At 40.4% G+C, this 17,568-nt stretch overlaps 1 protein-coding gene across 3 annotated transcripts in view; it reads left to right on the forward strand.

The window, feature by feature from the left end:
* LOC138202803 (rap guanine nucleotide exchange factor 4-like) overlaps window positions 1-17,473 on the forward strand; it is a 23,308-nt gene extending 5,835 nt beyond the window's left edge. Inside the window, exons 4-31 of one of the 3 annotated variants that reach the window (XM_069157079.1) lie at window positions 829-975; window positions 4,446-4,518; window positions 4,910-4,965; window positions 5,806-5,912; window positions 6,115-6,236; window positions 6,922-7,105; window positions 7,551-7,635; window positions 8,473-8,533; window positions 9,146-9,222; window positions 9,715-9,861; window positions 10,059-10,153; window positions 10,320-10,405; window positions 10,911-10,989; window positions 11,710-11,860; window positions 11,950-12,038; window positions 12,129-12,156; window positions 12,281-12,356; window positions 12,836-12,982; window positions 13,231-13,328; window positions 13,635-13,760; window positions 13,989-14,167; window positions 14,298-14,388; window positions 14,525-14,575; window positions 15,382-15,469; window positions 15,552-15,616; window positions 15,751-15,805; window positions 15,935-16,099; window positions 17,357-17,473. In XM_069157079.1, coding sequence (XP_069013180.1) covers window positions 829-975; window positions 4,446-4,518; window positions 4,910-4,965; window positions 5,806-5,912; window positions 6,115-6,236; window positions 6,922-7,105; window positions 7,551-7,635; window positions 8,473-8,533; window positions 9,146-9,222; window positions 9,715-9,861; window positions 10,059-10,153; window positions 10,320-10,405; window positions 10,911-10,989; window positions 11,710-11,860; window positions 11,950-12,038; window positions 12,129-12,156; window positions 12,281-12,356; window positions 12,836-12,982; window positions 13,231-13,328; window positions 13,635-13,760; window positions 13,989-14,167; window positions 14,298-14,388; window positions 14,525-14,575; window positions 15,382-15,469; window positions 15,552-15,616; window positions 15,751-15,805; window positions 15,935-16,062 — 2,691 coding nt within the window. In that variant the 3' untranslated portion in view covers window positions 16,063-16,099; window positions 17,357-17,473. Of the gene's footprint in view, window positions 1-828; window positions 976-3,497; window positions 3,649-4,445; window positions 4,519-4,909; window positions 4,966-5,805; window positions 5,913-6,114; window positions 6,237-6,921; window positions 7,106-7,550; window positions 7,636-8,472; window positions 8,534-9,145; window positions 9,223-9,714; window positions 9,862-10,058; window positions 10,154-10,319; window positions 10,406-10,910; window positions 10,990-11,709; window positions 11,861-11,949; window positions 12,039-12,128; window positions 12,157-12,280; window positions 12,357-12,835; window positions 12,983-13,230; window positions 13,329-13,634; window positions 13,761-13,988; window positions 14,168-14,297; window positions 14,389-14,524; window positions 14,576-15,381; window positions 15,470-15,551; window positions 15,617-15,750; window positions 15,806-15,934 lie in introns of those variants that run through there. The other 2 variants (XM_069157078.1, XM_069157080.1) reach the window with 2 other exon arrangements.
* The last annotated feature ends 95 nt before the right edge of the window (window positions 17,474-17,568 follow it).

Consider the following 17,568-nt stretch of genomic DNA (forward strand, 5'->3'; position numbering starts at 1 on the left):
TTCCTATTCCCTCTTGTACTCTTTTTGTCATAACCTTCTCCGGGCTGCTCGACAAGTGCTCCTCATTTTTAAGAGCTGGTCTTGTACGACTTCCTTCGATGCTGACATTGTTCTAGTACATTGGTTCGTGTCTCCCTGCTTAAAAATGCCAGAGCAAAGATGTCACGGCACAGAAAACAAGTCTACCCTTTATGAGAGCATGTGGAGAGCGGGCTGTACTGTACATACAGAGGAGAAGAATGACATGAGGGAGAGGAGAGAAAGAGAGGATTAGTTCCCAGTGAATGACGGAGATAAGAAGCTCTTCCATTGTGAAACATCCTTTTCATGTATGTAGCCCTAAAGTACCATTGGTGGCCTAGTTTCTGTGGCTATATTTGAAATGTCAGTTTGGACAGCTGAAAAGGTGTCCACAGCATGCAGAGTATTTGTTAAAAGGAGTGGACAGTGTGTGTGTGTGTGTGTGTGTGTGTGTGTGTGTGTGTGTGTGTGTGTGTGTGTGTGTGTGTGTGTGTGTGTGTGTGGGCTTGCCTCTAGCCTGTCCAATTATATCCAGCACCCAGAGAATGTCTTTTGCTGGAGACGCCGTTTACCACTACCTCATATCTGAATTTATTTGCATTAATTACCATATATTAATCTGTCTGCTCTCCATATCTGTCCAAGTTCATAAAGAAAACCTCAGACATATTGTTTGTAGTTAACTGCTATACAGTCTCGCAGTGTAGCGATTCTCTATACTGCCTGGACAGCCACAGTCATTATAACTTACCATGACTCATCTATTACAGCAGCGGTTTAAAAAAAATTGGTCATGTCTGTGTGCAGGATGCAGTCGCAATCTGCACACTGGGGATTGGAACGGCCTTCGGGGAGTCCATCCTGGACAACACACCTCGCCACGCTACCATTGTCAGCAGAGAGACCAGCGAGCTGCTCCGAATCGAACAGAGGGAGTTCAAGAGCCTCTGGGAGGTGAGATTTAACTACAATATAGAAAAATCATCCGTGAGTATTAGCTGGAACTTCATGATTCAGCATGAACTCTGTGGTGGAAAGAGCTTCTCTTTTGAGACTGCAATTCTCAGATGGCTCTCCATTGTAATTTTGCTTTTAACCACAAGAGGGCGGTGCATCATTATGGTGCCTTCTGTTCCACCTCCACCTCAGGTGACTCAACAATAAGCTATTTAAGGTACAGGGAGAGAGATAGAGAGCAGTATGTGGTTACAATACATGCCTGTGCATGGCTCTGTTTGTCTATTGATTTTGAAGTGTGCAGCACACAACACGACATGATGTACCAAACCAATGGACCATGTGCTGCATCCTGTAATGTGATTACTGCAGGCAGTGAGACAGGAAAGCAAAAACATTATAAGTTCAATGGTTCCTCAGTGACTTTTTTATTGTGTGACTCAGATGCACATCGCATCAAATTATTAGTCTGCTTGGGTTTCCTCCCGGTACCTACAGATTGAAAGCAATCTTTTTTACTGTGTTGTGATGCTATAAATAATGTTGAAGACAGATGATCCCTATGCAATCTCTCTAAATGTCAGGAAGACATTTAGGAGTAGATTGCTTAGTTGGTTTGAATAAACCATATATATGTATATTTTTTTTTATCATATCTATACTTTCTTGGGTAAGAATGTCATCAAACTGCCTTTAAAAAAATATTCAGACAAGCTAGAAAGGTTCCTGATGTAAATGATGAGCCAAAATGGACTATTCATAACAGAACATAAATATCTATAAATTCTTGTAATGACGCATTTGTATTTTCTGTGTCCCATTTTTAAACATAAAAAAGTCATACGTAGGAATTACCATAAGTAAGGCAAAGAGTATTGAAGTTCCTGTGCATCGCTATATTGCGGATATAACTTCCATCAGCTGTAGTACTGAAAGACTCACGGATATAAAAACTTCAGTCAGCAGATTTATCAGATGTTGCAAACAGAAACTGGTAGAATTAGCACTGCTTTAGCCGGGCCACTGGCATCGTCTTTTGAGATTTGGCATCATAGTAGCTGCCTCTCTGTGGGCCTCCTTGTTGACGTTACTGCATTTATTCACTGGGTCCCCTCAGAGGAAGTCCTGGCTCAGTTCTACACAGGAGAGTGTGGTCTGTCCTGCTGTTTGTTCAGACACTCATTGATTGTGTCATCAGATCCACATGTTTTTTCTGTCTCGTACTTCTGGTTTTCATACTTATAATTGTTGGGAAACAGTTTTTTGCTTGTCCTTGTTCACGCTGAAGTCAGTGTGTCTTGCTTAAGAACATCTCGGCACCCTAAAATCTAACATGAAACAGAAGATTTCCTCTAGAAATGAAGAACGTATGTATGTGTGTATGTGTGGTGTTATAAATATTGACCAACTTTTGCACACGATAAAGGTTCGGTTATGAAATTTAGGTACCTTTGGCTGAGTTTTTACATTCATTAAACACAAGTGAAACATTTTAGATTACTCTATATCTGAAAGAAAGTAAAGGGGATTTCGGCAGCTTTACTGCTCTCTGTATCCCTTCTATGCTGCAATCTATGAAAAAAGGACCTTAGTATTATCACTGGATGAGTAGAAATTGGATTTACTGAAACGTGATGCCTCCATTTTATGCCACAGGAACATGTAAGACCAAGATAAGAAAATAATTGGTTATTAAAGCGTGTGTGCTGTTTCATTATCGGGCTTGTAGTGTGTTTGTTTGTCAACTAAGTGCACTCTGTCTCCCTCTCGGTTGTCTATTTTTGGACAGTGAACGTGTAAAGCATTAAACATCGCCTCAGGTTGTCCTCTTTTGAATCTTATCCAGCTCATAGTAAAAGGATCTTTGTGTTTTAGTGTGTGTGTGTGTGTGTGTGCGTCTCTGTGTGTGTGTGTGTGTGTGCGTGTGCGTCTCTGTGTGTTTGCATGGACTAATTTGTGTGCATGTGCTTGTGTGTGGTGAGGACTAGAAAGCTACCGAATGAATGTAGTCATGTGTTTGATGAAAGGATGAAAGAAAAGAAAAAAAAAGCGCTGCTCCATAATTCGAGCGCCAAGTGAAAGTGAGCTGAATAAACGGGCTGTAAATGTAAAACGGTTTGTTGTTTCTGATGAGTATGTGTAAACAGTTACAGTTAGGCCTGGACTGTGGTTGCCTGGTATCGTGAGTCTTTGTAATGTCATTTCTCTTTCCATAATTACTCCTCTGTTCCTTTTCACCAGCTTCCTCTCTCTTCTATTGGCCATGTTGTTTCTTTTGCCAGCCTCCCTCCATCCTTCCTCTTCCTCTTGCCTTCTTACCTCCCCATCACTACTCCTGTCACCCCCCACCCCCTCACCTCCAACCTATTCCTCCACTAGAGTAGCTCAGTAATACAGAGACTCAGATCACCGTGGTAACCTGTGAGAGAAAAGTGCTTTGGCTCTTGGCTTGATCACAGCGAGAGAGGGCGAGCGAGAGACCGAGACAGACACTGGGGCGACTGTGTTGAGTGGAGGGCAGGAAGAGGAGAGGGAGGAAGAAAGGAAGAGAGCAGCTTGTTTCAAGCAGGATGCTATCCGGTGGCGTGTGTGTGAGTTGTAGAGGAGCAGAGGGCAGCTCTCTGGTGTTTCAGTCTTTCCAGCATTAGGCGGCTGAGTGTGTTGCCTCAGGTGAGTCTGACTCCTCGTGTGTAACTGTGTAAGATCTGCAGAGCAAATGTGGGCTGGACACTGTTTCACTGTAATGTTTGCCTCTATTTACTTTAGCTGTCTGAAATGACCTACAAGTGTTTTGTACAGTTTGAGTTTAATATTAGGATTTAGTTAGCTTGATTGTCTTTGTGTGTGTGTGTGTGTGTGTGTGTGTGTGTGTGTGTGTGTGTGTGTGTGTGTGTGTGTGTGTGTGTGTTTGTGGGGTAGAAAAACATGGATAGGGGAGCATTTGTGTCTTTAGGTCAAACAGATGCTCCCTCTGTTTCTCTCTCTGTCAGTGTGTGTGTGTGTGTGTGTGTTCTTGGCGGTCCTCAGAAGGCATTGGGCTGTTTGATAATGACCTTGCAGAAGAGCAGCGGCACACTTAGGCTCTAAATTACTCGCTCTGTGTGTTTCAGTGTCTCCGCAACAAAAATGCAAACACGGTTTATTGTTCTTAACAGCTGTAAGAAAAACATCTGTACACATTTAGCAGCTTAACTTTCGCCTGAATGCTGCTGCTGCTACTGTGTGTGTGTGTGTGTGTGTGTGTGTGTGTGTGTGTGTCTGTTAGTTATTCTGCATGTAAATGATCTTGGTTGTACAAAGGGCTTTGTTTTGAGGGGCACTTGCAGTGTGTGTGTGCAAGTAACAAGTATAGTAGTGGGTTTTGATGTTTAAGAGATGATAATGATTTATGAAGGATACATCATAGCAGTGGACGTGTAACTGTTTTGAAGACTGATGTGGACTCTGATTTATGTGTTGCCTTGTAGAAGTATCGTCAGAGCCTGGCTGGACTGTTGGCCCCTCCTTATGGAGCCATGGAGAGTGGATCCAACAATGACAGTGAGTAGAAGCAGAAACACACACACACAACTGGATAAAACCCAATTTAAATGTTGCGGATATTTTTAATTGCTGGACCTTTAGTTTAGTTGTACAAAAAAACAATAGCAATAGTAATGTGAAATTGTGCAGCAGGCGTCACAATTAAAATAACTCAAACAGGAAACAAGGGCTTTCTCAAATGACAGATATTTTTTGGGAAAAAAGTTTGCCTCTATTTAAAATTGTAATATTTGCCTGGTTTGTTGCCTTGTACAATTGAGCATCACCGTTTATGTGTTGGCACATAATCTAGATTCTGTAGGTTGTATTTCGATGTTTTGGTAATGAAAAGTGTCTGCATCATCTAAAAACATCATCAACCCCCCCTGATGACAGTTTCCCTCCTCAGGACTCACAGAAAAAGACAACATGAACTCAGACTCTGCGAACAAAGCTCACAACAAGGTAAATGCTCCTTCATTTGTTTAGGAATTAAAATAAGGGATCAGCATAGAAACTCAATCCTTTAAATGAACTGTGAGAACAGTGCCTTTCTTAAAGGTGCAGAAAGCATGAATGAATCAGACTCTAAACCAACATACTGCCTGGCAGTTTTAGATTTCTGTATCCCCCACTTCTTGTTTAACAATATCTGACAGGATATTTAGGTCTGGGCAAAATGTATATTTTACGATCATATGTTTGACTAAGCTGGTCAGTAAATCAGTGTTTTTAATGTTTGAAACAATGCTGTGATTAGTATTTAAAAGTAAAAGGTACCTAATATATTACATGCTGTTTTTTATATGCTACATTCATTACATTCATGTTTGTGAATGACCCAGAATGGATTTTGGTGGTGCGTGTGTTTCCTGAGCTGAGGCCAGTGACGACTCACAGCTGTGATGTTCTGTAGTTATGTTAATGTTAGCTAATGCATGCACGTAAAAGAAAGATCCCATCTGCCCAATTAACATGCCTTCCTTTGTTGTTTTCAACAGCAGCTGTGTGTGTACACACATCTGTCATTTTCCCGTCTGCTTAAGATGCAGGTGTGGTCTGTAAAGGATGTATCTGCTTGGATGTACTGTGTGTTTTCATGTAGTTTGGCTGATATGAGTGCCGTATAGTGCTGCAATGTTTGTTATTAGCGTTAACGACAATCTGCTGTGGTTTAGGTTAACAGTCAAAATTATTCATTTTATTGCCACATTTTCCAACTTTTTTACAAAATATTGTTCTTGTTAGTCTGACCTGTGAATATTTCGATGAGGTTGCACAACCTGGTGTTCCTGTGTTCTGTAGATTCCCTCAGAGAAGCTGCAGAGAGCGGGGAAGGTTCTCCGCAATGCCATCCTGTCCAGAGCCCCGCACATGATCCGAGACAGGAAGTATCACCTCAAGACATACAGGTGTGTTAGTCTGTTTGTCTACACTTCCATCTCTGTGTATTTGTGCAAAATTATGTGCATGCAACACCTTGGAGACACAAAAAAAAAATACATTGGACATATTTTGTTTGTGTCTGCATTTAATTTTTGAACAATGTGTTAACACATTTATATTTATATATATATATATATATATATATATATATATATTTATATATTGCAGACAATGTTGTGTCGGCACAGAGCTGGTGGACTGGTTGGTGCTGCAGAGTGCCTGTGTGCTCACACGCTCCCATGCTGTTGGGATGTGGCAGTCATTGCTCGAAGAAGGGGTGCTAAATCATGGTAACTAAAACTGTAGCTCACTTTATTGTTTCTCATCACTGTGCATGCTGTTAAGTTTAATTACTTATATTGCACAGTCAACAGGATTATGAAAAGAGTTTTCATAAAACTTGGTGGAAGGGTGTAGCATGGCCAAGGAAGACCCCATTACATTTTTAAGCTGATCTGAATAATGGGATAAATCCACAACTTATTTCTTGCTTTCATTAACAATGGCACATTAGAAATTTTACTTACTAAATGCCAGATATTTAAATCCAGCAAATGGCAGTAAAGTTCAGTAGTAACAAAACATAGGCCATTCTAGAGATACGATGGGTCTGTTTCACAACCCACTTTCACAGGTACCAGTTGGAGTGTAGGGTTTTAATTCTGAACATCAATCAGAGTGAGAGTGTCTATATGAATGCAATGGTGGAAATTGCGTTTTGAAGTATGAACATAAAATATAGATTAAAACTTGATCTCAAAGCCATTCACTTCAAAGATGTCTGAAATGATGTTCAGAGATAAGAAAACAACATCAGTAGGCACCTGAAATGTGTGTGTGTGTGTGTGTGTGTGTGTGTGTGTGTGTGTGTGTGTGTGTGTGTGTGTGTGTGTGTGTGTGTGTGTGTGTGTGTTTGAGTTTGATATGTACTCTTGTGTGTTTTGACCTGACCTGTTGTGCTTGTCTGCTCTTCAGTGGACCAGGACCTGGGTTTCCAGGACAAGTACCTGTTCTACCGTTTTCTTGACGATGAGGAGGAGGACACACCGTTACCTAGTGAGGAGGAGAAGAGGGAGAGCGAGGAAGAGCTGCCAGAGACCATCCTCTTTCTTGCTCAGATAGGCCCTGACGCACTGCTGCGCATGATCCTCAGGAAATCGTCAGTAACAATCAATCAGTTACTTACACTGTTAATGCAATCCACAAGTATATTGTAGTGAAACAATATAATAACTATTCATATTTATCATTTAGACATTGATTTAATCGATTACAATCATTACTCCTGGACATGTTTAACAGTATATATGACTTTACTTCAGTCCAGAGACCCATTTTCACCAGATCCTCTTCCTTTTCACATCTATTTTGCTGTTGTATTGCAATACCTTGTTCACACTTCAGTTATACTGGAGAGTGAGCTAATTGAGCCAAGTGTAATCCAAATGCAGCATTGGTAATATAAATGTCATCTGTAGTGACTGCTGTCATTTCAGCACTAGAATCTGTCATTACTGATTATACTGATGTGTGATGAGAGGTGAAGTGCATGCATGAAATGTTGACAGCGAGTTCACTCTGACTAACCTCTGATGTGTCTGCAGGCCTGGTCAGAGGACAGGGGACGACCTCGAGATCATCTACGATGAGCTGCTTCACATCAAGGCCTTAGCTCACCTCTCCAACACTGTGAGTCAGCTGGTCCACTTCTCTTTTAAAGGGACCGTATAGGTTACCAAGACAGCTGTTGATGCATCACAACCACTTGCTACAGTCTTTGTGTTTAAGACTAGAGGGCGGGGGGTGGGGGGGGAGTCATTACTGCAACATTTATCTTGCCAGTGTAATGGGACACAGTTTTACACACAATCTGTCCTGCACTGGCAAGCTGTCAGCTTGTAGAGAAGTCGCTGAGTCTGTGCCAGCTGTAAAAGTGTTCCTGTTGTTGTTTTTATGCTCCACACAGAGTTTCCCGTAAATATTACATTTACAGTTATTAGAGGCAATTATGTTGTTACTGTATTGCAAATTACATAACAGGAATTAGCTGGTTCCCCACCAAAGGGCTTAAATTATGTTCTTTAACATTTTAACTAGTTTTTAGGCCCATTGACCTCCATGAATCTTCTAAAAATCTGGTTTATAAATTTGAACTTGAATACATTCAAAGTCTAGATGTGCTTTCATTCAGTTCAGACAGAAACATATTCTTATTAAACCCAGATTGTAAAATCTGCTAAAAACACATACTAAACAATATGTAAAAGTAATCTTCAAAATTCAGAAAGGTAATTTTAAAGTCTATACAGTTTCACACACTGTAAATGTAGAATAGAGAGATTGTGCAAAGGTATATCTTGAAAAAGAAAATGAACTAGTATTTATGATGGATTGTAAGGACTCCTAGGTCACTTTTAATAATCCTTAAAAAGGCTGATCTGTACATTTTCCTGTTCTCTCACATTTTGCTGCAGTGCAGCTAAAACAATGATGACCTGAGTTTTTAAACTGTATTTTGGTTTGCAGGTGAAGAGGGAACTGGCAAGCGTTGTGATCTTTGAGTCACATGCAAAAGCTGGAACTGTGTGTAAGTCTTCACTTTGTCCTTGTCCACTTTGAATCTTTGCTTGTGTGCAAAGTGTACAGCAGTTTTCTGAGCCTAATTACTGACAAAACTAATTATAGTGCAGCAAAACATTTTTTTTTTTTTTTTTTTTTTAATGATCAATTGATTTTCTCTGCCCTATTATGACTTTTTGATACTTCATGTTTGACATTTCGAACTACAGTTGCAATAATTTGTTGGCAGTTGCTGTCTGTACTGTGTCAATGTGTGGATGTACAGACAGCTGTCAGTGGACACTAAAGAAAACTTAAAGTCCTGGAGTTATCAGGTTATCTTTATTCGACAATTTCAAAGCATATTTATGGATGTTGATTTGTGATGGACACTGGAGATAAAGATATCCACGGAAAGTATAGGCCACAGTGACTAAACATAAGTGTATCATGTCTGTGTGTTGAGATCTGACAGAGTTATGATTTGAAGGAGTACAAATTGCACCTTGCCCTTTGATTCTTGCTCTACTGCAGAGGTACGCTTCCAGATTTTAAAAGCTTCTGGTGTGCTGAGTGAGTGTGTGTGTGTCTTAGTCATGTATGTCGGGGGTAATATGTGCTTGTTTTCTTTATCTTCCAGTGTTCAACCAAGGAGAGGAGGGCACATCATGGTACATCATCCAGAAGGGCTCTGTTAATGTTGTTATCTATGGCAAGGTGTGTGGGTGCGCTCCAACATATTCATCCACCTAAATTCCTGTTTTGTTTTTGGTTTGAAGCATGAGCATGGTTATAGTTTGCTGCTTCATGAGATGATATTTAATGTGTATGTAATGGATTAAGATGTGTTGCTCATCATGTCTGTATGGAGCGAACCAGCAGCATGTATCCCGTGGGGCTGGGAAAGACCAGCCGTGGAGTTTGGCAAACTCTGCTCAGCTCTCCGTGACTCATCACAATGATTAACTGGCTCAAGGGATTGTATGCGTACACAAATTCACAGAACACAGCCACTGTATGGGCATAATGCACTGCACACTCACATTGATCACACATGTACATTTACAAATGCACTCTGCACACACGCAGCCACAGATGAATCAGCCCAATCCTGAGTGTTCCTCCTCTGGCCTGATTTCTCCTCGGGGCTTAAGATGACTAGCAAACCATATTTGTGTCTGAGCTTGTTTGCGTCTTGGTGCATCTCAGGGTGTGGTGTGCACACTTCACGAGGGCGATGACTTTGGGAAGTTGGCCTTGGTTACGGATTCACCTCGCGCTGCCTCCATCGTCCTGCGAGAGGACAACTGCCACTTCCTCCGTGTGGATAAGGAAGACTTCAACAGGATACTCAGGGTGGGCGGACATTTATCCCTGATTGTGTTGGAAGTGCAGTTACACCAGCCAGAAATTAACTCCTTATGTTCCAAACTGTTCCAGATATTTATTTTCAACATGAAGTGGATGATGATCCCTGACTTTGATATTTGTCTCCCTCCTCTGACAGATGAGCTGTATTGCATTATACATTTATTCTTGCTTTTTTTTTTCAGGATGTGGAAGCCAACACGGTGCGCTTGAAAGAACACGAACAAGCTGTGCTGGTGTTAGAAAAGAGTCCCAGAGCCTCCACACTGGGAAGTATCAAGTATGTGTGTGTTTGGGTGCACATATCTACATATATTAACTGCAAGTATATATACCGACATACCTACAAGTACATAAGAAACACCCTTAAAACACATATATATCCAATATCTGTGTAGCTCTATTTCACTGTCTTAAAAGATGCAACTCTTTGTAACCTTTTTCAGATACACTGTGATATCAGGAACACCAGAGAAGATTCTTGAGCACTTCCTGGAGACAATGAGGATGGACGTACATCACGGTGAACCAGGTAGCAAGAGACAAAATTATTTTGGGTCATATTCTGCAAGTAATAATATATTGCTTCATACAAAGTATGATAATGGCCAGTCTTTTTTAATTGTAACTAGTGTATATTGTAAAGAAAAATGTATTAAATCGTATTAAACCTAGATTATTCAATGTGATATAATGTTGCTCCTGTATGGATTTAAAAAGGAAAAGTTTACTTGAACCTCATCAGGTTTGAATTCAGTTTAAAAGGACGTGCAAACTGAGTTTAGATGGGTTTCACCTCCACTCAGTCGTTGAATGAAACCTCGATGTAGACTTAACATACCAGTAATAGTACAGACATTATATCAAATGAATTGTAATGAAATAAAGAATAATGGATAGACAGAAACACAATGTATGAATTAATAGTGAATGAATCAGCCTTTGAAACCCTTGATTCTTTTGCTCTCTAGTATTTTCTATTTCTCCCCTGACTCTCCTTTCTCTTGGTATCTGTCTGTTTCCTTCTCATCTGTTAGACCCAGCAGTGGATGATTTTGTCCTCATGCACTGTGTCTTCATGCCAAACAGCCAGCTGTGCCCTCTGCTCATGGCACAATATCCTTTTTGCCTTTATTCTCTTTTAGTCCTTTGGAATTGTCCTCCTTCTTTATTCACACTTTTCTGTGATACCCACACATGTGTAAAAACTGTCTTTTTGTTAGAAATAAAACCTCACACCACACTTCTGTTTGCTACATGCTATAACAGAGCTCCTCTCAGATGGGGAAACTTTACAATCCTGTTTATGGAAGCACTGAAGCAGCAGTTTTCCATCCAGCAGTAATGATCAGCTCCATCTCTCCTTCACACCTTAGTAATAAGATGTAATCCCACATGTGCAGGTCTTTTCTTGTCATTTTAGCCATTGTAGTACAAGTGTGACAGAGCTGCAGTGAATATCCTCAGTGCAGCTCTGGGCTTTTTTTTAAACTTTTTGGCTGAATCATGTGAAAACTGCCTCTACTTTAACTTGAGCAGGTTAAAAGTTTAGGCCATAATTTTATTTAACAGAAACCATTTTGATGTTTCTACCTGTTCTCTGATGAAGTGGTACACTACACCCGATAAACTTGGGGACTGGATTTGACAACTATCATCATAGCCTTCATAAAAACATGGATTTAGCTGCTGTTACTCTTACCTGTTTATACTCATGCAGGTTTTGAGCTCTGGATCGACTGCTGACAAATTGTATACCACTGTCTGTCTGTGTTCTTACCATATAAGGAGCATCAAATCTTCTGTCTTTTTATTTCCCTTTAACCTTGTGTGCACCTACCATGCGGCATCTCCACCTGGCTCTGAGCAGGAGAGGCTGGAGTATGCACTCAGCAATAAGAGGAGGGCCCTTATTCTGGCCCTGCGCTGGGTTAAAGCGCACTCATACCTACTGCAGGAGGAGCCTGCTGCAATCTCTTTCCTGGAGGTGAATATGAGCACAATATTCATATGCAATAAATGACTTAAACGGATCCTCTGCATGGTCTGAGTGTGTCTTCCTCTCTGTCTCTGCAGGAGCTGTATGGAAGTTTATCAAATGATTCTCGGGTGCTGAGAGCCCTGAAAGATTTGGTTCCCGACCTGGAGAAAGTTGTCAAATTACAGTATGTTTCTCACTTTCTGCATGTTAATCTTTCATTGTGATGTTTAATTACCAGCCACATTTATTGTATCTTTTTTTTTTTTTTTTTTAGTTCAGAAGAGGCCAAATTAACAAAAAAGGTATGCCCAGACTACCATTTAAAATTTTTTTTTTTTTTTTTTTTTTTTTTTTTATAGTTCAATGTGTACTATATGTATCTTGGCTGCATCATGATGATTTGGATGCTGTCATATAATTTAATAGAAGACCCTGATACGACAATTCAGCAATGGAGAAGAAAGGCTGCAGAAGAAACAGCCCATTAGGAACCAGGATGACAGTAAGTCGTGTGTGTGTGTGTGTGTGTGTGTGTGTGTGTGTGTGTGTGAAATATTATTCTTTTTTTATTCTAGAAGTGGCAGGCCCTGAGCAGCATGACATTTCTACAACTTTTTGAATGTAACTCAATCTAATGGCCATATACACACACAAATTTACAGAGTAAAACTATATAGTAGTTAAATATAGTTAAAAAATATATAATAGCAGCTTTGATTGGAATGAACAGGCTTCTACTTTTGGATTCATGAATCTGCGATGATGTAATGCAAAATCTTCAGTGGGAAGCTTTGCATCAATTATTTTACTATTGTATTTTGGGGTTTAATAATTATCATAGGGGGGCCTATAGTTGGGCTTCAGCCTTTTTTTTTTTTTTTTTTTAATGTATCTTCATCTTGGGTAATTTATTCATTACAAATCAGAAACTGTCTCATACCATATCATTGTATTTCAATGTTAATTTGCATGTGTGTGTAGTCCTGCTGAAGGTTTACTGCAGCGATCACACCTACACTACAATCAGGGTCGCCGTGACGGCGACAGGAAGAGAAGTGATCAGTGCTGTGACTGACAAACTTGGCACCACTGATGAGCTCGTGTTGATCCACCTCAGCTCTGCTGGTGGTAAGAAGACAAATTGTCTCAGATGTTGAAGGGCAGCTACCAGCAATATTACCCACATATAAATGATTAGTCATTTATTTGATTTACTTCTGTATAGCCCCTTTACTGAGTTAATAAGGAGCCGGAATTAAAGTTTGTAAAATAAAAGTGGTCAGTGTGATTAATGGTCTCCAATATGGCCCATGTCTTAATGTTGGGACATGGCTGGGTGGTGATGAACGCTCATTTATCCCCATTTTCTTTTACAGAAAAACAAATCTTGAAGCCTAATGACGTATCAGTGTTTTCTACTTTGAGCATCAACGGCAGATTATTCGCGTGTCTTCGAGACCAGCTCAGCAGTGTGGTAAGACACCTCCGTGTACTTGAATAATGCTGTTGGGAGGGTTACACTAATACCTAGAAGGAATATGTGTATATTATGACAGTGGTGACATATGTATGAGGAATGGTCTTATTTTATAGAAGAATGTGGCCCCTGGGAAAAGATAACAAATCTAGTTTATATGCATGGTGAAAAATGTTTCTGGATTTTAAGTGTGGGACATGTACTCTTGCTTTGTGTGTGCTTGTAAAATTATACATGTGTGTGTGTGTGTGTGTGTGTGTGTGTGTGTGTGTGTGTGTGTGTGTGTATTCCTGTGTGCTTCAGACTCCTCTTCCAGAACAGGAGGGTCCCTCTGCGGGCTCCATGACAACTTTTGAGCTGATGAGCTCCAAAGACTTGGCTTATCAAATGACGTTGTTTGACTGGGAGCTCTTCAGCTGTGTTCATGAGGTACAATGTTCTTTTACACACATGTTCAGTGTTGCAAAGAGCTTCGTTTTACACACTCTCGGAATAGGATAATGGAGTTAGAGTGTAGAGAGGCAATCTTTTACAGAAAATGTGCTTCTTACAAGACTTGTACACTACAAAACCCTCCAGCAGTAGTACTTGACAGATACCGGGTGGCAGGATTTGTCCACAGGATTAAACCTGCTCTACCTCTGTATTCGCCCACAGCATGAGCTGCTCTATCACACGTTTGGCCGCCAGAGCTTTAGACGGACCACAGCAAATCTGGACCTGTTCCTGAGGAGGTTCAACCAGGTCCAGCTCTGGGTGGTCACTGAGGTCTGCCTCTGCAGTCAGCTCAGCAAGAGAGTCCAGCTCCTCAAGAAGTTCATCAAGATAGCTGCACAGTGAGTAGGACCTGCTGGCGAATGTGACACTCCTCACTAGAAGAAGAGTTTCTCATACAGTAAAAGAAAAAGGAAAGCTTGATGTAAATTGTATTCACTTTGGATTTCGCTTTTGTGTTTTTTTCTGTAGCTGTCGAGAATTTAAGAATCTGAATTCCTTCTTTGCCATCATCATGGGGATGAGCAACCCTGCTGTCAGCAGACTGAGCCAGACATGGGAGGTAAACCTCATTGAAAAACCAACAAATCCATGTATTGATCCACAGTCAAATATAACTGTATTCTGCTGATGCTAAAACACTACATTCATGTCTCTTGTCAGTGATGATGACTGATTCATTCTGTTTTTACTGTCAGAAACTCCCCACCAAGTTTAAGAAGTTCTACGCTGAGTTTGAGAGCATGATGGTAAGTCTCATTTTCACATCTATCAAAACACCTTATGATAAGCATTTTATCAGTGCTTTAAACTATCAGTTCTTCCAAATAATTTTTTTTTAAATTCCTTCTGTTGTATCCAGCAATACTGATACTGTAGTTGTGGTGTTATGTGTCCAGATTCAGAGATATATCTCAGATTTCTGCAGCCATATCAGAGTAAGAGAGATACTGTTTCTGGAAAGAAATGTTCTTTTAAATGACTTAATTAGTAATTTTGCAGTGCTAAGTGGCACAGACACAACATGGTTCACCACAATTTTATTGGGAGATGGATGTCTAAAAACCTGAGCCAAACTACCCGCATGGCATTATTCTGCCAGTAAAGAATTTGTGTGTAGGATTTACTGGCATCTGGTGGTGAGTTTGCAGATTGCAACCAACTGTACACCCCTCACCTTCCCCTCCTCCTCCAAGTGTGTAAGACAACCAACAGTGGCACAAAAAAAATGTGAAAGGCCCCCTAGAGCGCCAGTGTTGGGTTTGTACCTTCTGGGCTACTATAGAAACATGGCGGCTCTGTGGAAGAGGATCTGCTCCATTTCCAGTTACAAAGGGCTCATTCTAAGGTGACAAAACACAACGATTCTTAGTTTCAGGGTTGTACACTAATGAAAACATTATCATGAATATTGTATTTCTGAAAATAAATGCCCTAAATCCTACACACTGATCCTTTAATGAGACTTTTTTTTTTTTTTTTTTTTTTTCATTATTCAAGCGAATTGACCTTTACATTTATTTGAAATTAAGACTATTGACTTGTTTGGCAACAGGATCCGTCAAGAAACCATCGGTCATACAGACTGACCGTTACCAAACTGGAACCGCCAATCATCCCCTTCATGCCCCTCCTTCTCAAAGGTATGACTCTATATCTGTCAGTGCATGATTTAGGATGTAATTCATTAAAGAGCTGAGCTAATTTTAATTCATTTCTTCACAGATATGACATTTACACACGAGGGCAACAAGACATTCATCGACAGTATGGTCAATTTTGAGAAAATGGTGAGTTTCTGTGCGCATTTAAAGAGACAATTACTCATTTGTGGTGCATTTCTTCAGCTGGTTTTCGTAGTATCATACTGTACTTCACTCATGTTTGCATAATATTTAAAGGAATTTTGTCCTCCTTCCATCAGCGTATTATAGCCAACACAATTCGACAAGTGAGGCACTGTCGAAGCCAACCATTTAGTAAGTCTGCATGTTAGTCATGAGCACACTTTTATCACATACTGTACATCTGCTGGCTTTGCCGACAGGCTTTCAACAATCTTTCCAGTCATACTGTTCTTGTTCTGTTTCGTCTCTCTTTTATTTTAGATCCGGACATATGCCAGCCGAACAAGAATCAGGCGGAGGTCCGGGGTTACGTTAGGAAGCTCGGTGTGATCGACAACCAGAGGGCACTGACGCAGCTCTCCTACAGGATGGAGCCTCGGAGGACATGAGCTCCAAAACTTCCACCACCATCGCCTTCCCTGTGATGTTAGCATAAAAGAAACACACACACACACACACACACACACACACACACACACACACACACAAAAACACAAACACAAACACAAACAAACATACAGACATTACCTGGATAAAATAATTCAACTTGACGTGTAGTAGCAAAGCAGTCAATGACTTCAGAACTATTATGGACTATTATGGATCAAGGACTTCTACTGTGCCGTTAAAAGCCTCCTCTTCCTGGACAGTAACTGTTCAGCTGCTCTCTCGCCGTGCCTCAGCCGCCAGACTGAGGGTTTATATCTACTAGCTATTACTGTTTGGGACCTGTTAGATAGAACTGTAATGTATAGAACTGGAATCAATATCCTGCATGACTGAACTTCATAGGCTTTGTGTTCTATACAGTGGATTTCTATCAGAGTGTCCTGTAATGTTGTGCTACCCTAAAATGAGCCCTAGTTTACAACAAATTACTGTTACCTGCCTCTAGAGCAAACCCTCCTCTCCTGATGTACCTACTCATAGACAGAAAACACAGGAAATCCCACAGACTCCGGTGAAATAGAGTCCTCATTTTCCCTGTTTAAATATACAGATAAAGTAGTCCCTCCAGGAAATCGCGATCTTGCGATCGCAATAATTAACACGGATTCAAGCAAACTCCAATATTTGTAGGGGCTTTGCAATTTTACGCAAAAAACTCACTCAAAACTTCGCAAATTACATTGCAATTTATGAGAAAATCCCCCGCAGAATCAAACATTTATGATCACAACAATCACAAAAACACTCAGTGAAATCCTGGAGGGACTTATAAATATGAAATCTGAGAGTATGTATTTACTTCATAATCTAAATGAGTATATCAAAGTCTTTGAAAGGATTTGATGTCCTTTAGTTAAATATCAGTGTCCCTTAACTAGTCAGACACTTTAAAACTACTTAACAGAGTATTAGTTGGATGATATCCCTGATGGTATTACAAACTAGTGTTCAAATTTCACTTTATTTAAGCATTGGAGTGCAACCAAGCATAGAAAATCACTCGAGATGATGATGATGCCGGATTGGATCTGTTCTGAAGTACAACCAAATTGCACTTTATTTTGATTTGAACTGATTGTAGATACAGAGTCTAAAAGGTATCTCATACTTTGAGGGGGAAACATTGTCATCTCTGCCAGTTGTGTTCAGTCCGTGTAATTTTATTTTTGTATATGTGGGTGTACATTTTATGCGTGTTCTTGACAGGTGTCCTTCATTTTCCTTTGATCTCAGGAGCTTTTTGCTGTGATGGTGTGTGTCGAGAACTGCCATGAGGCTGGCTTTCTCCGAAGCAGCCTGTAACTGTATTGTATGTGTAGTCTGCCTTGTAAATAAAAATAGCTAATTTAACATTGCTAATGCTTGGATGACTTTTGCCCTGCAAGTGGTGGAGCCTGAAGAGACGTTGCTGTTCAGTGCGTCACCTTAAATATCTACTAGAGAGG

This window comes from Embiotoca jacksoni, unplaced genomic scaffold (assembly GCF_022577435.1).
Source record: "Embiotoca jacksoni isolate LCO1_2020_lvr unplaced genomic scaffold, fEmbJac1.0.p SCAF_22, whole genome shotgun sequence".
Taxonomy (NCBI): Eukaryota; Metazoa; Chordata; class Actinopteri; family Embiotocidae; genus Embiotoca; species Embiotoca jacksoni.